Consider the following 22,861-nt stretch of genomic DNA (forward strand, 5'->3'; position numbering starts at 1 on the left):
AGTGCAGCTCAACCGTGCCTCATGACGAGCTGAGCTCGTCACAAGCACTCAACGGGTTAAAGCTCAATGGTTAGCACCACTAAGCCAGGAAACGGGAAAAGCATACCAGTGTTGTTAAAATAAGGAGGTCTCTATTTTAACTTTAATGGAATAGACCAAGCTTCTCCTTGTAGGCGATCATTTGCAAATGATAGAAATCTGGCAGGACTTTGACAAAAATGAAAACACTTTATTATAGGCCTTGTAACAGGCTCATGTCTACACATCTAAGTGGGGAATGGATAACGTGCACCATGTCACTTGTTCCGCTGGAAGGGAAGTGATACTTATGATATGGATAAAAACCATCTGAGGGGAAAATCCATAAAGAGAGAAAAGGTTCCCATGATATGAGAAAAAAAGAGAGGGAACTTAATGACACCTGTGAAGCATAGGCAGTAAAATTAAGGAGGTTAGCTAGCAACTCTGGTTTTGAAGAAAGTTTCAAATCCGGTAAAGGTTTATCATGAGGGCCGAACTATGTTGACAATTCATTAGGGTTGAAATAGTCCAGTGTAATTTTATTATTACCAACTGGCAACCAGAATAAAGTTGCAAGGTTAGTCAGTCAATTTTAATGAGTCCCTTCCCCTTTCTTGTTCCCCCATACTATTAGGACACCTAAGAGATACCTTGGTAATTTCATTTCTCATAAGAATAAGAGGTATAACTAACAGGAGCTCCTGTCGAGCAGGTGAGCAAACTTGTGATGCATTCTCACACGAGTACAAAGCCAGCCCTAGAATGACACATGTCACCTTCAGATGGGTGATGACCAGCATCCTTATAACTTGGTAGTTCAACTGCCCAGCTAAACCCTGGCTCTTTGTGGATCACTGGGAGACCATGATTTCATCTGAGTGCATCAGGGTTACCATTCGAGCTTGTGCATTCTTAAGTTTATTACATATTCTCCATCCTAAACAACTAGGTCCTAAAACGGAGTACAAAAACCAGATACTACAGACATGCAGCTTTGCAGCTACATGTTAAAAAGCACAAAAAGGCTTTGCAGGCCCCTCAAGCTGCTTATCCAAGTTCGATGTTTCCACTTATAAAGTTTTGTGCCCAACAAGCTGATAATAGGAGATTGTCGGAATCTAATAATATGATCCATTATGTAACCTACCCTTTGAAGAGAAATCTATAGCATTCAGACACGGATAATGCACTTGGAGCTACAGTAATATCTATTTCTCATACCTAGTAACTGTTTTTAATCAGTCAACTGTAAATCAATTAACCAACTGCTAAGACACAGGTATAATGCAATTTTGTATTGCAAATTATTCAGGGGCCAGTCTTTTGAGCAAGGTCAAAGAGTACCGACAAAGACTCAAAACTATTTTTAGGGCTCGGACTCCTCCCCCTGGGGGAGGAGTTTCGAGATCCTAATGTTATAAGAAAAAAAAGAAGAAGAAGAAGAAGAAGGGCCTTGGTGAGAGGAATTCCACACATTCCTTTGCGTTTTCTGGCATCTGGTCAGTGATTCGTCTTCCCTGTGCTGTGTATGTAGTAGCCTTGAAGTGATAGGCTGTAAGTAATGTACGCGTGCCCGATGTGGCATTTTGTGTGCGAGAACGAGCATGGCAGAGTGATTAATCTTAATTACGAGCTGTCAGAGTGCCCGTGTAATGCAAGCCAGATGATGCGAACGCGTTCACAGCGGTGAGCGCGTTCAATGTTAAATGACGAGAGGCAGCAGGCGAGGCTCACAGAAGATGACTCATACATGCTCGTCTTGGTCGACAGCTGCACAGTCCGTGCCCTGTGACCCCGCTTCGTGATCTTGGAGGCTTGTCAGGCCGCGCCGCCCCCGCTGAGGAGACCCCCGCACCGTCGTGCCAAGGGTCGCGGGCCGCGCCTGCCTGATTGCACACGCCCGCTGGCGTCAAGATCCAAAAGTGCCCCCGATCGCCGGAGTCGCACAAGCCTGTGCCGACCCCCGCTGAAGAAAAAGGAAGTGTTCGTGAAGTCACCCCGGGCTAGGGGCCCGCAACGTTTGTCTTCCCCTTGGTTGCCGCTCCTGCCTGCAAGTGCCAAGGTACTGTTAATATCCCCCGCGGTGCGAGCCGTTCCTTTCACCAGACTCGCACCGCTCTGCTCTGTGTGCCTGCCTGCAGCCGTGAGCGCGCTCCAGCCCCTCCCGCTGGAATCCTTGGAAGTCGCCGAGTGCCCAGAGCCCCCACGGGTGAGTGAAAGCTGAAGGCTTCGTCTGCACTCCCCGTCAGGGACTCCGAGCCTCCCCCTCCGCCCGCACTGCTCCCGGAGCCCTCCTGCACCGCTGGGCCGGCCCGCCTTTAACTCTGTCCTCGAGCCGAGAGGAAGAGCCGGGGCCGGCACAGGCGTGCTCACGCCCGATGCGTGAGCGTTGGTAGGGCCGGGTCAGTTTCACCGCGAAGAGGCAGGAGAGGCGCTGCCAGGCACGCCGAAGGCCGGGGAGAGTTCCAAAGCCCCAGAACGGAGAGAGGCTTTCGTTTAAAGGGCAAAGACACTGAGAGAACGTTGAGGAAGTGTGGTGCATTAACGCTCCGGCTCTCTGCCCGCGGCACCCTTCGCAATCCTAGTGCCTTAACACTGTTAGTGCAAAATGTTTCAGCCCCTGCATGCTGGGCTTCGATGGTATGTCAGCAACGAGAGATGATGCCATGAACCATATGGAAATTCCTTAATGGGCTTCCTGGCAATGGAATAGTGTTAAGGAGTGTCGAAGCTTTCATTCTCAAAATGGCGACTTGGTACTTCATTCACCGAAGACATTCAGTAAAAAATAGAATTTAAGGACATTGAGAGTGGAGAGAACACTGGAAATGCTACACGTTGGTAGCAGACATCCAGAACTCGCTGCAGAAACAGGCATTGCATGAAGCCAACGTCTTTGGAAACCTTGGCAGTTTTACGATGTTGTGAATTTTTTATGCTTTTCCCTTATAAATATGGGACAATGTGTCTCAGAAGCTAAACTTGGAGAGGCAGTTGCTTAATGTGCTTTTGTGCATTAAAAAACAACTGCAAAGAAAAGCTCTGTGTACAATTTCCATCTTGGCTGTTTCGATCAGGTTGGAAATGATCTTGACCTGTGGCTCATATTTACACGGGCAAAGATGCAATTAAACTGAGGAACTTCTCCAACTTGAATGTCGGAATCCAGACACTTGGCAAAAGTAGCCTGTGTAATAAAAAAACCAAAACTTTTTCCATACCCTTAATTCTGACCCCTCCCAGTGCAGAGGAAACGCCGAAGCTGTGCTTCACAAATATTGACAAATTCAGGTTTGCCCCCACCCCTCTGCATGCATCTTAAAGTTTACGTATAGAATTTATTTGAAATAATGTAATGTTTTTTAAAGAAATACTTACATTGACTAAAAGTTATTCACATATTTTGTAATAACAATATTTGTTTTATTTATATATACTTCTTAACATGAAATAAAATATATTTATGTTTAAAAGAAGGTTTCTACGGAGAGTGTTGCCGTACAACTGTTTGTCCGTGTGAGTGCAGAGTAGTGAGGGCAGAGTAGTGAGGGCAGAGTAGTGAGGGCAGAGTAGTGAGTAGTGAGTAGAGTAGTGAGTAGTGAGTAGAGTAGTGAGTAGAGTAGTGAGTAGAGTAGTGAGTAGAGTAGTGAGTAGAGTAGTGAGTAGAGTAGTGAGTAGTGAGTAGTGAGTAGTGAGTGCAGAGTAGTGAGTAGTGAGTGCAGAGTAGTGAGTAGTGAGTGCAGAGTAGTGAGTAGTGAGTGCAGAGTAGTGAGTAGTGAGTAGAGTAGTGAGTAGAGTAGTGAGTTGTGAGTAGAGTAGTGAGTAAAGTAGTGAGTGCAGAGTAGTGAGTAGAGTAGTGAGTAAAGTAGTGAGTGCAGAGTAGTGAGTAGAGTAGTGAGTAGAAAGTAGTGAGTAGAGTAGTGAGTGGAGAGTAGTGAGTAGAGTAGTGAGTAGTGAGTGCAGAGTAGTGAGTAGTGAGTAGTGAGTAGAGAGTAGTGAGCAGTGAGTAGAGAGTAGTGAGTAGTGAGTAGTGAGGAGTAGAGTAGTGAGTAGTGAGTGGTGAGTAGAGTAGTGAGTAGAGTAGTGAGTAGTGAGTGCAGAGTAGTGAGTAGTGAGTAGAGTAGTGAGTAGTGAGTAGAGTAGTGAGTAGAGTAGTGAGTAGAGTAGTGAGGTGAGTAGAGTGGTGAGTAGAGTAGTGAGTGCAGAGTAGTGAGTAGAGAAGTGAGTAGTGAGTAGTGAGTAGAGTAGTGAGTAGAGTAGTGAGTAGTGAGTGCAGAGTAGTGAGTAGTGAGTAGAGTAGTGAGTAGTGAGTAGAGTAGTGAGTAGTGAGTCGAGTAGTGAGTAGAGTAGTGAGGTGAGTAGAGTAGTGAGGTGAGTAGAGTGGTGAGTAGAGTAGTGAGTGCAGAGTAGTGAGTAGAGAAGTGAGTAGTGAGTAGTGAGTAGAGTAGTGAGTAGAGTAGTGAGTAGTGAGTGCAGAGTAGTGAGTAGTGAGTAGAGTAGTGAGTAGTGAGTAGAGTAGTGAGTAGTGAGTCGAGTAGTGAGTAGAGTAGTGAGGTGAGTAGAGTAGTGAGGTGAGTAGAGTAGTGAGTAAAGTAGTGAGTGCAGAGTAGTGAGTAGAGAAGTGAGTAGTGAGTAGTGAGTAGAGTAGTGAGTAGAGTAGTGAGTAGTGAGTAGAGTGGAGAGTAGTGAGCAGAGTAGTGAGTAGTGAGCAGAGTAGTGAGTAGAGTAGTGAGTAGAGTAGTGAGTAGTGAGCAGAGTAGTGAGTAGTGGGTGCAGAGTAGTGAGTAGAGTAGTGAGTAGAGTAGTGAGTAGTGAGTAGAGTAGTGAGTAGTGAGTAGAGTAGTGAGTAGTGAGTGCAGAGTAGTGAGTAGTGAGTAGAGTAGTGAGTAGAGTAGTGAGTGCAGAGTAGTGAGTAGAGTAGTGAGTAGAGTAGTGAGTAGAGTAGTGAGTGCAGAGTAGTGAGTAGAGTAGTGAGTAGAGTAGTGAGTAGTGAGTGCAGAGTAGTGAGTAGAGTAGTGAGTAGTGAGTAGAGTAGTGAGTAGAGTAGTGAGTAGTGAGTGCAGAGTAGTGAGTAGAGTAGTGAGTAGAGTAGAGTAGTGAGTAGGACATCACAGGCAGCAGCTGTGCAAGCTTCTTACACTCACAAGGAGACCACAGGCAGCTGAGGTGCAATCTTCTCCCACTCACAAGAACGACATCACAGGCAGCAGCAGTGCAAGCTTCTTACACTCACAAGGAGACCACAGGCAGCAGAGGTGCAAGCTTCTCACACTCACAAGAAGGACATCACAGGCAGTAACGGTGCAATATTCTCACACTCACAAGGAGATCACTGGCAGTACACACCACATGAACACACTCCATAACACATAGCAACAATACATTGGCATTTACAATGCCATTAGCTCAAACTCAAATAAATCCGAGCCCGATTGCATTTCTAATGCTTGTTAGTTTAATGGTAACACACAATTCAATTAAAACACATTCCTACATTCTTGATTACTTCTAAATGCTTGGCGGAAAAGAACTGGTTACATTTTTGCACCCAAAGGATTAATGATAAGTCTTCTACAGAAGGCACTCTGCACGGACAATTTAAAACTCATTTTGGAAGTCTGCCCACTTGACTGAAGAAAAAAAATAATGTACAAAAAAGATATTGTTTCGGAGTGTTATTTTTTAACCTCCACAGTAACTAAATCCTATATTAAATTTGTGTACGGGCAGCAAAATAGAATGGCTTATCGTTGCAAACATTTCTTATAGAGCACCTTAAAAATCTGCTTTAAAGAAATCCGTCGAAGGTTTGTTAGAAGAATCTAGGGTGTGTAAAGTTTCTAGAATAATGAGCACCCAAGCATACTTTTACCAATCTGCAGGGCCTGTAATTAGTGAAGCGTTATGTTCAGCGCATAATTACCTGCACCTTCAAGTTAATGTTGTAGTACATGCTGCGTATAGTGACATCATAACTTAAGATGTCGGAACCAGACACATCATTTTCATAACAAAATCAAAGATGAGATAAAATAGGAAAGCTTACTAAAAATTACAAAACACTCAAATTAAGAAAATCTTAAATGTTCAAACCTATAGCTTCTCTACACCATGCCTAACAAAATAAGGTTTATGAACTTGAATGTGGCATCAATTTTATGTACAAGAACTTCGAAAAGGCTGAGAACTAAACAATCCAAAATGAAAGTAAATTACAAAATAGGTAAATACCGTTAACAGGAAATTGAATGAATGGACACAGAGTGGGGGCACTACTGGCGCACTTGAGGGAAGAAGAGAGTCAAACTAGTCTGAGATTATTCCAACTGAAAGTGCTGCATCAGGCCTACTGGGTTTAGTTACCTGGAGTAAATGCTTGAAGTGTAGAGTAGAAGAGGTCACTTTACTACCTACAATATGGCCTTGATGAGGGGTTTTGATGGAAGGTGGAGGAAGAGCTCTTGTAAGAACTGGGGTCACTATTATTTTGGCATTGCAATTTTTGATTCTCCGTGTGCTTAATGATGTTGAATTACTTAGACGTAATCGAGCACTGGTTGTTGCGACAAACTGTTGCCATTATAAGTCTCTAATCTGGTGGTAATGTAAGGCAGTGCATAGAAAAAGGCAAAAGGGAAAGGAAGTCTCCAATCAATTCTAAAAATATAGGACCTAGACTGAATTACTACGACCAAATATGATTGAGGACAATGACCCCATTCAAGAGACCCAAAACAAGCTATGAGTTTGTTGGAGTACCCTCCCTTCCACCCAAGAAGGTTCCTAGAAAGTACATACTCAGGAAAACAGTGTATGTTAAAAAGATAATCAGAGTTACAGTATCTTTCTACTGTCGTAAGGAGGTTGTTGCGGCTGTTATGTGCTATTGGTAATCCTCAACGCCATAATAGACCTTTTTTTTTTTTTTTACTTTTTCTTTATAGTGGTTGTCTCTAACTAGATGACGCAACTAACAAAGCAGACAAAAAAAACTTTTCAATTCACTGCTGTATCCATTAAGGGAAACAGTTAGACACAGTCAAACACCAAGCACTAGATGGACAGCCCTTTTATTCGTTTATAGCGATAAATGCTATCACCGTCTTACTGACGGCCTCAAACCTCTCAATACATAGTCTGAAAAGGTGCCACTTATAACACACAAAGAAGTCAAGCTCACACAAAGCTGTAAGAACCACCAGGTTCTGAATGGACAACATGGTCATCACTAAACACAGCATAATATGTCATCTATAAAGTGCTCTTGCTTTCTGTAACTGGGCTTATTAATTTAGTCTTACCTTTCCTCTCCTCCCATTTCCACCATCTTGATCTTCCCATTGCCAATCAACTCCTCGCACCACCCTGCCACTAGCAAATATTCCTCTTGCTGTAATTTTCTTTGATTTTCGTCGAGATTCTAGCAGCACTCTAAAATAAAAAAAACAAGCACTGTACCTTTGAATCGAATTCAATCGGTCTTCATTGATCATATATTTTGTCTGGTAAAAGGAAGAGCAGGAGAAGAAATTTCATCGATTGGTCATTCCCAGTGCAATGCAATACTGTACAATATGCACAGCATTGGATTCATTCAGTTGTGTACAAGTCTATAGAGGGAAAATATTGTAGAGGATAATATTAGGAGTTCGAAATGTATCAACTTCTGATGAAAATGGAAACCAGCAAGCGTGGTTTGGCAACCTTCAAGAGCACAAGCATAGACATCGCAATTACTGGATACATGCTAGCAAACACTATGCTCTGGCAAAGCACATTATTCAAATCAAAGGCATAACAATGTCATACATGAAACAACCTAATTGAGGAGTTGGAGAGACTATGCAATTGCTAACAGACTTAAATGAAAACAAATATTCAATATTAGAGCAAAGATATTACACTTTTTCCAAGAGGACCTTGGAGACAGAGCAAACAAGGGACCAAAATTACTAAATATGCTTATACAATGGATCCTTAGGATCCTCTCATTGAAGATTCTATAAAATATTGCAAGCAATCGCACATTCATAATGAACTGAAATCATTCACCTTTAGCACCATAATGGTAAAGTTCACACCACGGTACTTGTTAATGTTTTAGTACGCAAAAGACACACAGTCGATGGACGGAATGCAGACCAAATCTAAACATCCACCCCCAAACAAGAGATCTGGGTTAAATCCATCATTCTTTTGCTCACCATGCCACCCCAGTTTAGACCTGGCCATATGCAAATCAGTCTTGACCCTGTGCCTCATGGGAACAGTCCAGCCCGTGCTTTCCACGCCACTGGAATCAAGCTATCCTGGCTGATGGAGGGTGAAACCCTGAAACTGGTCCTAGGATGCTTGCTTCCAGTCCAGGGAGGACCTGGCTTGGCAGTTCGGGATGGACGGTTCCCATTGGGCACAGGGTCAAGATTTGCCTATGGCTGGGTTCAAACTGGAATGGCATGGAGAGCAAAAAAACTATGGATTTAGGCCCAGATCTCTGAAGTTGGGCGAATGTATGACATTGTTCTGCAACCTGTCCATCTATTGTTCTTTTGGCAAATGTTTTAGTAATGGCACCCAAAAGAGCCAGTTCACAAAAACACCTTCAATCTGGACTGAACTCAAAGTTCAAACACTGCATACTCAAGCCACATGACAAACAAATCAATATTTTGGAAATCACTTTGCTCTGAAATGTGTAGAAAAATAGCAATAGACAGCTAAAATGCCAATACACCAACTCATAAGCAATACTCTTAACCAAATGGAAGCCACACCATCTGTTTTAAGATAATGCTAGAGTTCCTGTAACAACTATATGAAGAATGTTAACACACCGATATTAATCCCAGCAGGTTTCAGGCAGACTACACTAAAGAGGAACAACACTATGCCTATGCTTAAGGCAGTAATAAAAAGGCACAGGAATTGGCAAAGAAAATAGATCGTGCCTTTGAACAGCGTTCGCAAGCCCATCAGCAAGGCATCACACATGCTGCAGCAGTTATATAAGCTTTTTCTTGGAACCATAAATTAGAACAAAGTAAACAAAATGTGAGCCAAAGCACACTGCAGGAAAAGGAGGGACCCGGTAGTAAACGGCAGGTGGCAGGCATGCTAATAAGAAACAAAAAACAAACCGAAAGGGAAATTTGAACAATTGTGGGGAGGAGAAAGCAAGTCAATGGTAATATGAAAACCTACAATGAGCAGGGAGAGGCAGAGAGCAATGCAGGGCGCTGATGGGTTCCGGAATAAAATTCGAGATAAGTCCCAGGACAGGGTGGTGGAAGCAGAGACAAGCTAAGAGATATAGGACTTGAGTCAACCATGTTATCGGTACCACTTGGCGAGATGGGTTCTAATAAGATTTATTGGCAAGATATGGATGCCTGTAGAAGAAAAGTATGTGATAGCAAGTCATAAATCTTTGCCTGTTGTGTGTTACCACTCCACTCCGCTCCGCTCCCAAGATACCTTGATGTAAATGGAAAAAGCAACAGATTGTGTGAAAGCATAAAGACTCTTACGACAATTATTCTTCGAATGGTCATCTTTCACACCATTTGCAATGTCATGTCCATTCTTGGGAAACACCTTCAAGACGCTTGGCTTAGCGACCTTTGCTCTGAAGCAGACATGATAGCAGAAGGATCAGTATCAACAGTATTAGAAGGTTGTATGTACAATTGTGCACTTCGAGTACACAAGTGTGTGTATGAAACTATGTTGAGACTGGCTTGGTTGGAATTTATTCCCTGAGTGAAGAATAATTACGAAGAGAACATTCAGGTAGTCAACTCCTTCATTGAGGATGTTAAGGACTTGCAAAAGACCTATGCCAACAAAGATTAGACGACTTCTTGCAGAATGCTGCCTTAGTCGAAGTAAAACAGCTTTGGGATGTATTCCTAGAATATCTTCTTCATGATCATGGAGATCTCTCAGCATGTTAGATGTCATACATGGATATTGTTGAAAAGGTCTTGCTGTCTCTGCTGCATGCGGTTTCAAGAAGGAAATTGTATTTACATCTTACCGCCATACGCTCTATGATCCCATGGTGTTTTGCGTATGACAAGATGAACTATGCTAGATATCTTCCAAACTATGCCGAAATGACATTACTTGCAGTGAAACATCCAAAGATACACAACTTCTTCATCGGATGCTTTTCAGTTCAACTGTTAGATGTTAATCCGTTTGGACGAATTCCGGTTGATCAAACAATAGAGGTAACAGTCAATAAGACATACAGAGAGGTATGACAAGGCTCAACCTCAAGGCTGAGAAAAGATATATGGCAAAAGACACACAATTAATGGACGGAATTTTTGCTAAGCCAGGTCCTCCCTGTACCGGAAACAAGCATCCTAGGACCGGTTTTGGGGTTTCATCCCTCTTCAGACAGGATAGCTTGATTCCAGTGGCACAGTGAGCCCCGGACCCTCGTCTGGGCATGCCTGGCGCACTTATGGTGAGAAAGCAAAAGACACACAATTGATGGACGGAATGCAGAACAAATCAAAACATTCACCCCTAGTCAAGAGATCTGGGTTAAATCCATCATTCTTTTGCTCACCATGCCACCCCAGTTTAGACCTGGCCATATGCAAATCAGTCTTGACCCTGTGCCTCATGGGAACTGTCCAGCCCGAACTGCCAAGCCAGGTCCTCCCTGGACTGGAAACAAGCATCCCAGGACCTGTTTCGAGGTTTCACCCCTCTTCAGCCAGGATAGCTTGATTCCAGTGGCACAGTGAGCTCAGGACCCCGTCTGGGCTGCTGAATACTTGAGCACCTTTTTGGGTCAGATAAGGGAAATGGTTTGTTACAACAGACCAGATCTTACTTACGCAGACCTACGCAAGTCACAAATTGAAAAATATGAAGATACTGTTACGAAAGCAGTTAGTCTGGGTCAAAGCTGAATAAACCCAATTGTTGAGCTACATGATCTCCATCTCTCCACTACAAAAAAGGCATCTCAAGACATATTATCCACATAATGAAGGCACATAAAATAAGTGAACAGTGCTATACAGACTTCAAACTTGAGCAACTTTAGAATAATCCACTAATTAGGAAGCCTCATAACAAAATGAAAATAAACAAACTAAAAACCTTCACTAACATGTCCAAGAAGAAGGCAGTGAACAGCAGGGGCAGGACAATCATTATGAAAGCAGGCAAAGCACTATTTGGTTGAATCATTGTGACAGCATGGAATCTGAACCTTCAAATGATGGATGTGTTTTCTCATCCTTTGGGACCTTTAACACGGGGTTCAGCAAGTCCAGAAGGTATGTTGCAAAAGACAAACTAAGTTGTTTTAGCAACACATTTGCAGAAAAAATGATAACCCTCCTGAGGAAATACTTGGACATTCAGCCAGGCTTATTGATGGTATGGTTCTTGCTCACAGAGTAAAAGGAGGGGACAAACGTAAAGAATAATAAAATAACTGTAATTGCATTTCTTGCTAGCGAATGGAGGAAACCAGACTATTTTGTAAAACTTGAGAATAAAACACTGTTCGTGAATGTGAAGATAAATGCTACAAAATCACAACTGAAGGAAGCCATGAAGTGCTCGATCTCAAAAGTGCACACAAAGAAACCGATGGTCGTTTGTTGCTACATGCTGCACAAGCTGCTAAGGAGGGTTATGAGGCAGTAATGATACGCTCAGATGAAAGTGATGTGTTTTGGATTCCATTACAGTATCATGGATAAATAGTTTCTGAAATTTGGGCGTAAATTATACACGTGAGTCCTTGACATTGGGAAAATAGCTTCAACTCTTGGTGAACATGTTAGTCAGGCTATGATTGCTCTCCATACATTTACCGGATGTGACACAGTAAGCACATTTGCGTGAAAAGGAAAAAGTATGTGGATTCAAAATAATGTATGCCGACAAGAAACATTTTCGCAACTCGGAGATGAATGGGATCACTCTGAAGAACTAATGGACAAATTGGAGCGATTCTCGATCTTGCTGAATGCATCAAAATTTTCGTTTTACCACGTGAATGACTTGAGATAACACCTATTCTGCTCAGGGTGAGATAGACAGTCATCAACTTTCCCCTTGCAGGCACTGTCTGAAGAAACATGACGAACATGCAAATTATCAAGCTACTATAAGCAAGAGAGGTCTTCTGATTGATCCACAGACACCTAGTCTAAATGGGAAATGTTGGAAGTTAGGAAAACACGAGGGAGCAGAGCACCTGGTAGTAGACTGGATTGAGGGGCAGCCAACACCTCCAACTGCGTAAGATCTACTAGCTTGCAAATGTGTTGAGAACTACAAACTGCCAACATGTGTCTGCTGTCTGAAGGACCTAAAGTGCACTGAAGGGAAGACTTCCCGCCTGTGAAAAACAAACAGATGCAGAGAATGATGACGGCAAACGTGAATGATAACATTGTGTTTATGTTCACACATGACATACATTGCCTATGTAAGATGTAACAACTATTGTTTGAAATTGTACGTGAAAATTATGCATTGTTGTATGGCGTTTTAGGATCCGAGAGAATTTTCCCCGATTCATGCCCTTATATTGGTACAATTCACATTGCCCTAATATAGGCATAGAAATCATACCCTTATTTAGACATAGCTCATGCAGTCCAAATACAGGCATGGCTACTTCCACCCATACCAAAACGTCACAAGGATTTCTTGGAAAATCGGCTTAAGCAGTCAGGGACCTCCCCTTGCTTGAATATTGATTTGTCCAAGAACTCATGGACTTTACAAAGAACTACTATTCCCTTGGGGTTCTTTACTGACGTTATTATGCCTGACTTTACGTCAAACTAGGCACCTTCAAGGAATAAATATGCCTTCACTTGCTCTAGCAAGACCCAGTGGTTCGGAGCAGTTCGACTATCTACTTGCCCGATGCAGCTAGCTACAGCATGTGCCGAAGGAAGCCGACCCTCCAGCTGACGCACTGATCTAGAAGATGGCCTTTCTCTCGCTGAGGATCCAGCTCCAGTGTTTCCAAGCTGCCGTCGCGGGGTGTTGGGAAATCAAGTCCCGAGACAGAGATACCAGACCTCCTTCATTCTAAACTAAAGGTATGGAGCGGATTGGAACCTAAGAGAAATCTTGGATAGATTCTTGGCAATGAAAACCAAACCTATGCTACACAATACTTACTCCCCCCCGCGTACTAGACTTAGGTTAGATACCTTGGGGTAGGCGTATTTTAGAAGCACTAGTTGAGTATTTTAGCCTGTGTATTTATGTATGTATTTTTATATGGCTTAGAAACCATACAATGCTTTTACAGTATTTTTTTATAATACTATTCGCGCTGTACCATTATACTTTGCAGCCTGCATTACGATTGTAGCAGTTCACTTTACTTGCATGAGAAAGAAGACTGTTCAATAAAACCTTTTATTGAAAACACCCGTCTCTCAAGTTCTCTGCATCTCTGTTGAAACGAAGCATGCACAATTGACTGAGTGAAATATTTATCTATTGTTTCCGCGACTCTAGAGATACGATTCTTATTCTTGGGAAACAAAGTGGTCATGTTTATGCGGTTGTCAGAAACTAATCCCTTCTTGTGTATTCGAGAAAGTTTCTATTGACCTCTGAGTTAGCTGGCACACTCACTATTAAGTTTAATACATTCGATAGAGACCTAGTCGACCTCTGTCCTACGTCTAAACTACAGGATATATTATTCCAATGAGCAGAGCCTATTGGGAATATAGGAACTACACTACAGCATATTATCTATATCAATATATGAGGAATACAATGAAGTTTTATTGCCCTTATTTTAAGGACTATATTATTATTACAATCATTAATCATAATTCTTTTTAAATAATATTGAATGTAATCAATCTGGTGGTTAGATCTATTTTTTCCGCATATTACAATGAATTTGTATACTATTTATAAAAAATATTAAAACCATTGCTATTTTTTCTAGCTATGGTTGCTAATCCAATAATAGCCGACAAAAAGCAAAGAGTGAAAGCTATCACACTTTCCATACCGTGCATAAACATCATGTTAGAACCCACCACCGAGTGGTACCAATGGCCTAAATTTGTGGTCCTGGCTCATGGCCTAACATGAGAGGTAAAAAAACATACAGGACTGATAGCAGGAAAGCATGGGTGTTCCCTTGGAGTGCTGAAAGTAAAAGAAAAAAATATTTCAGAGGAAAAATACAAGTCATCAAAGAAGGTAAAGAAGCTGTGCTCTGTAAGAAGGCCAAACACAAGGAGTAGAAGGCAAGTCATGGACTAAACATCAAGCAAATGAGATTAATAATAAAGACGAACAGAAATAGCAATAGCCAATTCGCTGAGCCAAAGGCACTGAACACATCCAGTCTTTGACAGCAGAAAGCTAAACGCTGTTTGTAGGGGAGATATTAAAAAACCAGGCCTGGAGTTAGATCATAGTCAATAAAAAAAATTATGTTAACTACAGAATCCTGTTACTCCCACTTGGGAGCAAATATAAACACCCTGAACCCTTTAGGCACAGTGTATCCAGGAATATGGGTTCAGGAACAACTTCCCAACCAAGATTTTTCAATCATAGCCTTATGCCACAAATAGCTGAACGGCAAAAAAACCTCGCAGTTAGAAAAATGGACATCAAGGTACAAATGTACAAAAATACTTTGTACACCATTAGAGAGAAGAAGAGCGGTGACTGACAATACAGGTGGGAAGCCATGTTGCTTGGTAGAGTGAAGAATCGCGGAGGAGGGGAAGCAACAGAAGAAAGAGAAGGGCATAGGTGGCGGGTAAGCAACACAGAGGGAGGGGTTTGGCAGGATAAGCAACGTAGAGCAGCTGTGGAGAACAACATGGTTGAGCAAGCAATGGGAAAGCACAGAGGTCATTACTAGCTAAAGAAAAAAAATGTACCCCATGTCAAAAGTCTTCAGCCAGGTCTATTTGTAGTCAACAATTCCGAGCATGCTGACATTTTTTACATCCATGCTTTTAACAGTATAGAATCATGCATGCAACAAAATAATGTGTGACTGCTTACTGAAGGAAGAAAGCATAGCGTTGAAGCAAAGCACTAGGTTGATATGACGTGTGGTTTTCCACAGAGGATGTGGCAGACTGAGTACAGTAAGCACGGTATTTTCGAACTGTAGAACCACCATTAGCTGTATTGCGAGAAGTTACATGACTTGCACTTACCCAACAGTATATGGAGTGCCAAAGAAAACAACCAATTGAAGCCAGAACTACTGAACATGAAGTCCAGTGCTTGTAGTTAAATGTCAATTTCAGGAAGCAGATATGCATTTGTGCTGAACTGGTTTATTTTTTTCACTTCTTGGCGCCAGTTTGTAGCTGTAGTTCAAGTCAGATTTTTGCAGAATAATGGAATGAGGTATACACAGAGATCATAACACAGAATTGAAGAAGAGCGCAATCATACATTACGACATGGTGTCGGTATGAAAACCACCAGTGCTGATGTTTTAGCAGTATTTTCTTTCAACAATCATCAAGCCAAAACACAGATGGTCGCTTTTATTTAAGCTATGTTAACAGGTTTAACATTCAAAATATGTGTTCAAATCAAATATCAGATTGTTATTAGAATCGGATGTACTCCGGCACAAAGTAGCCCTGCCTGTCAAAACAAGGAACGAGAACAAGTCCCACATTTATGAGGTTGCATTTCTACAATTTCATTTGCCACAAAGGAGCCCACTGTACCAAACATCTTAAAATTGTAAAACCCCAAACCACCCACCCACCTACCCTCAAGCTTATTTCTCCTGTGTCACTTCATGACTATCATACAATTCAAAATGCGAGAAAACAAGATGGCAAAATGAGGTGGGAGGTTTTTTCTTTTTAGAGACCAATCCAAGTTGGATTGTTAACCAAAAAGAAAAAAAATCACAGGCAAAAGTTTTGTTTTTTATTTTATTTTTTAGAGTGATTGTGGACAGGGGAGAGAACAGAAGGAACAGGGTGGGTAAGGGGTAAAGAAAGCAGAAACAACATTGTGCAGGAGGGACATGGTTGAAGCAACACAGAGGTCTCCGGTTGGTGGAGGCAAAACAAAAAGCAAGAAATAAATAAACAAAAGGAGATGAGGGTGGGGTGAGTATGTGCAAACGTGGACGGCGTGAAGGGGGGGATGTGGGGGCAGCAACACTGAGAAGTGGTGAATGGGAAGGAAAAAATCAACAAGGGTAAAAAAAATATTTTTTTTTCTTTAAAGTAGCTGGGTCACAACACAAGCAGCGGAGAGACACTAGTTAAGAAGAAATCTCTGCTTGGTCCATGCACTATAGAACAATCAGGAAGTAATGTCTGCCCTACACTGTTCAATTCAAAGGCAGCAAAGAAGGAAGACACTAAATCCAGAAAAAGGTAAGTAAGGGGCAGTTTCCAAGCCCTTTTTATAAACAATAGTGTCTCGCAAGCAAAAGCGGAAACACTAGTCCATGGCTCAAGAAGGCTCAACCCTAAAAAGTACTAAAAACAACCTAATTAATTGCTGCCACCTTGCAGTTGCATTTTAGTAAAAGCTCAACAAGTGATTGCAAAAAAAAAAACCTTTATTAGAAAAAATATTTCAACCACAACCCTGGGGAACAAAGATTAATAGAACCTCTTCTATCTGGTGTGTGGCTTAGAGGGAAATAAAACGACCTGCCAAGGAAGCACAAAATGTGCTTGCAATTAGTTTTCTGACTGTGTTTACTATAAACAATGCAATGAATTGAGATATCCGAAAACACATGGTACCTAGGAGTTCATCACTGATATCCTAAGGTTGTTTGGAGGAGTCAATGACTCTCATCCCAAGGGTAATAAACAGAATCAAACCTGGACTGCTGCCCACCAGGACACATTCAAGCCATCAGTTGCTTACTGGGGTTATTACCATACATTCCCAATGCCCACATCTCAGGGGTACCGCTACCAAGCTTGGGATTAGACACAATTTTCTTCTCAAAACAGAGAAAGGAAAACATCTAAATATGGGAACATCTGCCCCACAACAACTGTATGGCAAACAACCTAAACACAAAACACTTGTATATCTTCAGAATGCTATTTACAGACCCCCACTACCTGAATGACTATTTTACACCAAGCTTTCATAGACTGCCTAAAATACAACACAGTCTCTTGGCAACCCCCAAGTAAGAGCTACATCAGCCAGGGACTAATTTAAACTTCTCACTCTTTCGCTCAGGGACAATTTACAATCGATTTGTTCCTTTACGCTCTCCTTCCAGAAATGCAAAAGCACAGACAGACTGACAGACATTCTAACAAAATAAATACATACTTAAAGCTCCTTGAGACCCTCACGGGTGAGTAGCCGCGCTAAATAAACTCCTGATTGATCGAAGCACAGAAACACAAGACCCAACTCATCTTTAACAAGCATTTTCAATACAGTAGGTCAACCCAGATTGCAGAACAGTGTTCACTAGAAGAAGGCGGCATTGGCAAAGCATGGTGGTCTCACTTTGCCCATGGTAGTTGGTTGCCACAATTGGGCTGACCACTGTTGTACAACAAAATTGTGCCTGCACTGCCCAAGACGATAGCACCAGTCAGCCATATTGAAATGGTATTTTCTACACTTCCAAGTTGGCTGTCATGTTTGTATATACAACATCTAAGCCATCTAGTAAGTATAGAACTTAGAGAAACAAGACGGCTGACACACTGAGCATTTTAACGGTAAGTGTTTCAACTTCATAAATTGAAGACTGTCTCACTTCGCCTGCCCTTCCTCAGCACTATTGGAGAAACTGAAAATGTAGTAACAACTTTCTGTACATGCATTGGTTTATCAGTCTACTACAAACTACTACAAACTCAGACTGATTTACTAGAAGGCATTCAACGTGTTCTGCATATCATCCGCTTCAATGAGCAGACTGATAACTTAAAGTCCAAAACAAATTCAAGAAAGGACCAGCAAAAACTACATGGGAACAGGCAAGTGGATTGGTTATGTTGAAAGAAGTCTAGAATCACTATCACAAAAAGAGTGAGACTGAGGGGGGAAAAAAGGAGGTATAACAGGAAGAAATGATAAAGAAAAATAAACATAGGACATAAGACAATAAAAGTAAAAAAAAAGAGGAAATGTTTCAGATGCAAACAAATACATGAACGAGAATAATAGGAATGTCCTGCAAACAATGAAGAGAAAGGCAGGGACGGGTGGGGAGACAAAGGGAAGAGAAAAGAGAAATTACTATCTTAGGTGAGAGAAGTACAAGCACAGATTAAAGGTTTCAGATAGACATACTCAGTTTTCTTAGCCATACCTTTGGTTAGGTTTTCCACTGTTTATTCATTTGATATTCTTATCAAGAAAATACTCAATAAAGGAAGCCCACCAGGAAATAAATAGTTCAAAACAATTTTTTCAGCCCACTTCCAGTTCTTCTCAGAACACCTTTCTGACCAATCAAAACTGAAAAAAAGTGTGTGGTCATCTATTTCTTGAAGGTTGTTGAAACAGCATTCTGGACAAACAGGAAGCACCAACAACATTCACAACAACCTGACTCTTCAGTGTTTTACCTTTCACTTCCAGGTGTAGTGATTCTGTAAAATCTGTGCCTTAGGTGATGCTTGTCTCCATGATAACATACTGTGCAAAGATCATAATTCGTACATTCTGCGCATTTCCATCGGATGCCTATGATGGGCTGCTGACGGCAAGTGTCACACATCGTTCCATCGTGTTTGATACCTAAAAAAAGAAGAGGAAGACATGCAATTTTGATTCAAGAACCACTTCAGTATTCAGGCAAGCATTTACTTTGTTTCTAGCCACTCCCAAAGCTAAAGAATATTAAGGGGAAATTATATGATTAAGTCACCAGGTAACAACACCACAACACTATGATTGCAAACACTCAGGTACAGTTCTTTTGTTATACCAATGGGTAGGGTGCAAGCTAGAAATAGACACCATCATGGGCATGGTCTTACGAGTCAACAGGAAAAATGGTGAATGGAAGGGGAAAGTAGAAACACTGGTATTAAAAAAAAATAATAAAGTACCGAAACCACAGCACATAAAGCGGAGAGACACTAAGAAATGCGTTACTTACCTGTAACTGCAGTTATCCAGTATTGGTATCTTTCATAGATTCACATGCCTGAATCATTCCCCGTCGTCGGGGTGGGAGTCCCCGGTATATAAAAACAGTAATGTCATATAGACATATACATACTAATAGGCCAGAGGCCTAACATTAGTAACCTATCCAAGTCCTTTTGGAAAAAAGGACCAAACTTTGGCCAGGAGCCAATCAGCTACTACCACCCTCTAGAACCTTCCTGGAAGGAGCCCTAGTCCCTCAGATTTTCGTAAGCACAGTGCTAAGTAGTACCTACTGAGAGAACTAAGGTGAGCCCTTCCAGGGGAGGCGGGTGGGTTGCATGTGAATCTATGAAAGATACCAATACTGGATAACTGTAGTTACAGGTAAGTAACGCATTTCTTATCCAGTATTATGGCTATCTTTCATAGATTCACCTGCCTGAATCAGAGTAGCAAGCAATAGGCAGCACATTTTGCATAATATAGCATGTAAGACACCTGATAATAACTTATCAATAGTGCAACACAATAAACTGCAAACAGAAGCAGGATAAGAGATGTGCAATTAGGTAATAGGAAAGGTGGGATGAAAGGAAGAAGGCTAAACTCTAATGAAATAGATGACGGAGCACCGCCTGTCCTACTGCTGCATCCTTCATAAGTTCCGAATCCAATCAGTAGTGCTTGGTGAACGTATGTGGTGTCTTCCATGTCGCCGCTCTGCAAATGTCGACAATGGGCACCCAAGAAAAGAGCGCCATGGAGGTGGAAACCGCTCTAGTGGAATGAGCCCAAACTTTGGAGGGCAGAGGATGTCCCGCCTGCTGATGGCAGAAGGCGATGGCCGCAGAGATCCATCTTGAAATGCTCTGCTTGGACAGTGGTAGGCCCTTCCTGGGTCTGCTGAAGGCAATAAATAATTGGTTGGACTTGCAAAATTGTTCCGTTCTGAAAAGAGGTCTAAAATTCTACATTCATAGATCTAAGGAATGTAGAGATCTCTCCACTGCTGAAGATGGATTCGGGAAGAAAGATCTCAGGACAATAGGTTCGTTTAGATGAAAAGCAGACGGAACCTTTGGTACGAATTTGGGGTTAGTCCGTAGAATGACCCTGTCCTGTTTGAACTGAAGAAAATGGGTCTTGAATAGAGAAAGCCTGCAGTTCACTCACTCTCCTTGCTGACGTGAGAGCCAGCAAAAGAGCTGTTTTCCATGACAAGTATTTGAGATCTGCTTTATGCATTGGCTCAAAGGGGTGTTTCATCAACTGAGCCAAGACAACATTGAGTTGCCATGTAGGTGGTAAAGGTTTTATTGGAGGATAAGTCCTCAATAAGCCTTTCAGAAACTGCTTGACCAGTCTATTGGACCATAGGGAAATTCCAGACGAAGAGCGCCTGAACTGGGAAATGGCTGCCAGGTGGACTTTGATTGAGGCATGGGCCAATCCCGAGTTGGCCAGGTGAAGCAGGTAAGGTAGAAGTTGTGCCGGAGATGACAAGAACGGGTGCAGGTTGTTAGCTTTACACCACTTAAGGGAATACGTCTTGTTGGTACTGTCAGCCCGGGCTAAGACGACTCTGCAGTCCTGAGGAATATCTAAGTCCTGGAACTCTCTGAACTCAGGAGCCAAGCCGATAATCTGAGAGATGTTGGATCTGGATGCTGTACTTGCCACTGGTTCATAGTGAGGAGTTGCGGGTAAGGCCTGAATGGAATCGGAGGCTCCAGCGACAGAATGTGTAGTTCTGTAAACCAGTGTTGGCGTGGCCACGCTGGGGCTACCGGGATCAGGGTGCAACGCTCTGCTTTCAGTTTCCGGATGACCCTGGGGATCAGGGGAAATGGAGGAAAAGCGTAAGCAAAGACGTTGCACCATGCCATCGAAAATGCATCCCCGAGAGATCCTTTCTGGGGATGCCAGCTTGCATAATGTTGGCATTTTGCGTTGATCTTCGTCGCAAATAGATCCAGGTGAGGTCTCCCCCATCGGGAGAATACTGCGTCGAGAGCATGTTGGTCGAGCTCCCACTCGTGACAAATGGAGCGTTGCCTGCTTAGTGAGTCCGCCAGGGTTTTGTCTGCTCCTGGGACATACTCCGCTCTCAGCGAAATGTTGTGTTGGAGTAGCCACTTCCAAATTCGCTGCGATTCTTGAGACAACGTCACTGATCGAGTTCCCCCTTGCTTGTTTAAATAGTGCATTGTGGTGGTGTTGTCCGTCCACACAAGCACTGGGGAGTTCCTGATCCGGGGCAGGAATGCTCGAAGTGCCAGATATACTGCCCTCAGCTCTAGCAGGTTGATGTGGAGCTGTTTTTCTGCCAGCGACCACTGACCGTGTATTTGAAGTTCCTGCAGGAACGCACCCCATCCTTCCAATGATGCATCCGTGGTTATCACGTGTGGGGAGATTGGAAGTAGGAATGGAAGGCCCTGGTTTAGGTTTTTTGTTTGAAGCCACCAGTGCAGGGCCTTCACCATGAACGGAGTGATCCTGATAAGATCGTCGAAGGATCCCGTACACTGGATCCACTGAGATGATAACGCCTCCTGTAAGGGACGCATACGGAGGCGGTAGTGTGGTATTAGGAGGATATTGGAGGACATAATTTCTAGTAATGACTTGAAGAGTCGCACCTTGATGGTCTTTTTGACCTGAATGTGGGCTGCCAGAGACCTCAGTTTGATCGGACGCTCTTCTGATGGGAAGGCCTTCTCCTGAAGCATGTCTAGAGTTGCTCCCGGGAAAGTGAGGCGTTGAGAGGGCTGCAATACTGACTTTTCCTGGTTGAGCGTAAGCCCCAAGCTCTCGAAGAGCTGAAGACAGGTGTTGGAAGATCTGCTTACGCCTTTTAGAGTAGGAGACTTGATGATCCAATCGTCCAAGTAAGGGAATACCTGGTGATGGTGCTGGCGAAGGTACGCTGCCACTGGAGATAGGCATTTTGTAAAAATGCGTGGCGCTGACTTCAGGCCAAATGGCAACACTCTGAATTGGTAATGTCTGTCCGCCACTACAAATCTTAGGTATTGGCGGTGACTTTTGTGGACGAGTATGTGAAAATAGGAGACCTGGAGGTCTAAGGACACCATGAAATCTTTGGAATTGAGAAGCTGTAACACTTCCTGAATGGATACTATACGGAACGATTGTTTCTTGACGTATCTGTTGAGGTTCCTTAGATCCAATATAGGTCTCCATTTCTTCTCCTTTTTTCGTATTAGGAAGAACCGGGAATAGAATCCTTTCCCCCTCTGACCTCTGGGAACTCTTTCTACTGCTCTTTTCTGGAGCATTAGTGAGAGTTCCGCTTGAAGGAGATGCAGATTCTTGTGCTGCATGGGACCTGGTGGGTTCGAAGGAGGAGTTTCCACAAACTCCAAAGTATGGCCGAACCGAACCAGCTGGAGAACCCAACGATCCGTCGTTATTCTTTGCCAATTGTGGAGGAATTTGGAAATTTTCCCTCCAACTACGTAATGTGGAGAAGAAGTGGAGACCTGCTGGAGAAAGAAGTCATTGTCTTCTGGCGGAATCTTTCTTTCCTCCTCTCCCTCGAAAGGAAGACTTATTGTACGAGGACTGGCCTTGTTGCTGCCTCTGTTGGTATTGAGGCTTGTACTGCTGGGACAAGCCGTATGAGGATTTGTATCCCTGATAGCCACCTCTTGTCTGCTGGCCTCTTCCTCTGGAGCCCCAAAAGGAAGTATTTTTGTACTGGAGG

General features: G+C 42.7%; 1 protein-coding gene across 1 annotated transcript in view; it reads right to left on the reverse strand.

Moving 5' to 3' along the window:
* The window catches only part of MIB1 (MIB E3 ubiquitin protein ligase 1), a 347,133-nt gene that overhangs the window by 262,424 nt on the left and 61,848 nt on the right, over nt 1–22,861 (reverse strand). Inside the window, exons 2-3 of the mRNA XM_078687432.1 lie at nt 18,603–18,774; nt 7,323–7,452 (exon numbers count right to left, since the gene is read on the reverse strand). Coding sequence (XP_078543558.1) covers nt 7,323–7,452; nt 18,603–18,774 — 302 coding nt within the window. The remainder of the gene's footprint in view (nt 1–7,322; nt 7,453–18,602; nt 18,775–22,861) is intronic.

The sequence above is a fragment of the Lissotriton helveticus genome, chromosome 4_1 (genome assembly GCF_964261635.1).
Source record: "Lissotriton helveticus chromosome 4_1, aLisHel1.1, whole genome shotgun sequence".
Classification (NCBI taxonomy): Eukaryota; Metazoa; Chordata; class Amphibia; order Caudata; family Salamandridae; genus Lissotriton; species Lissotriton helveticus.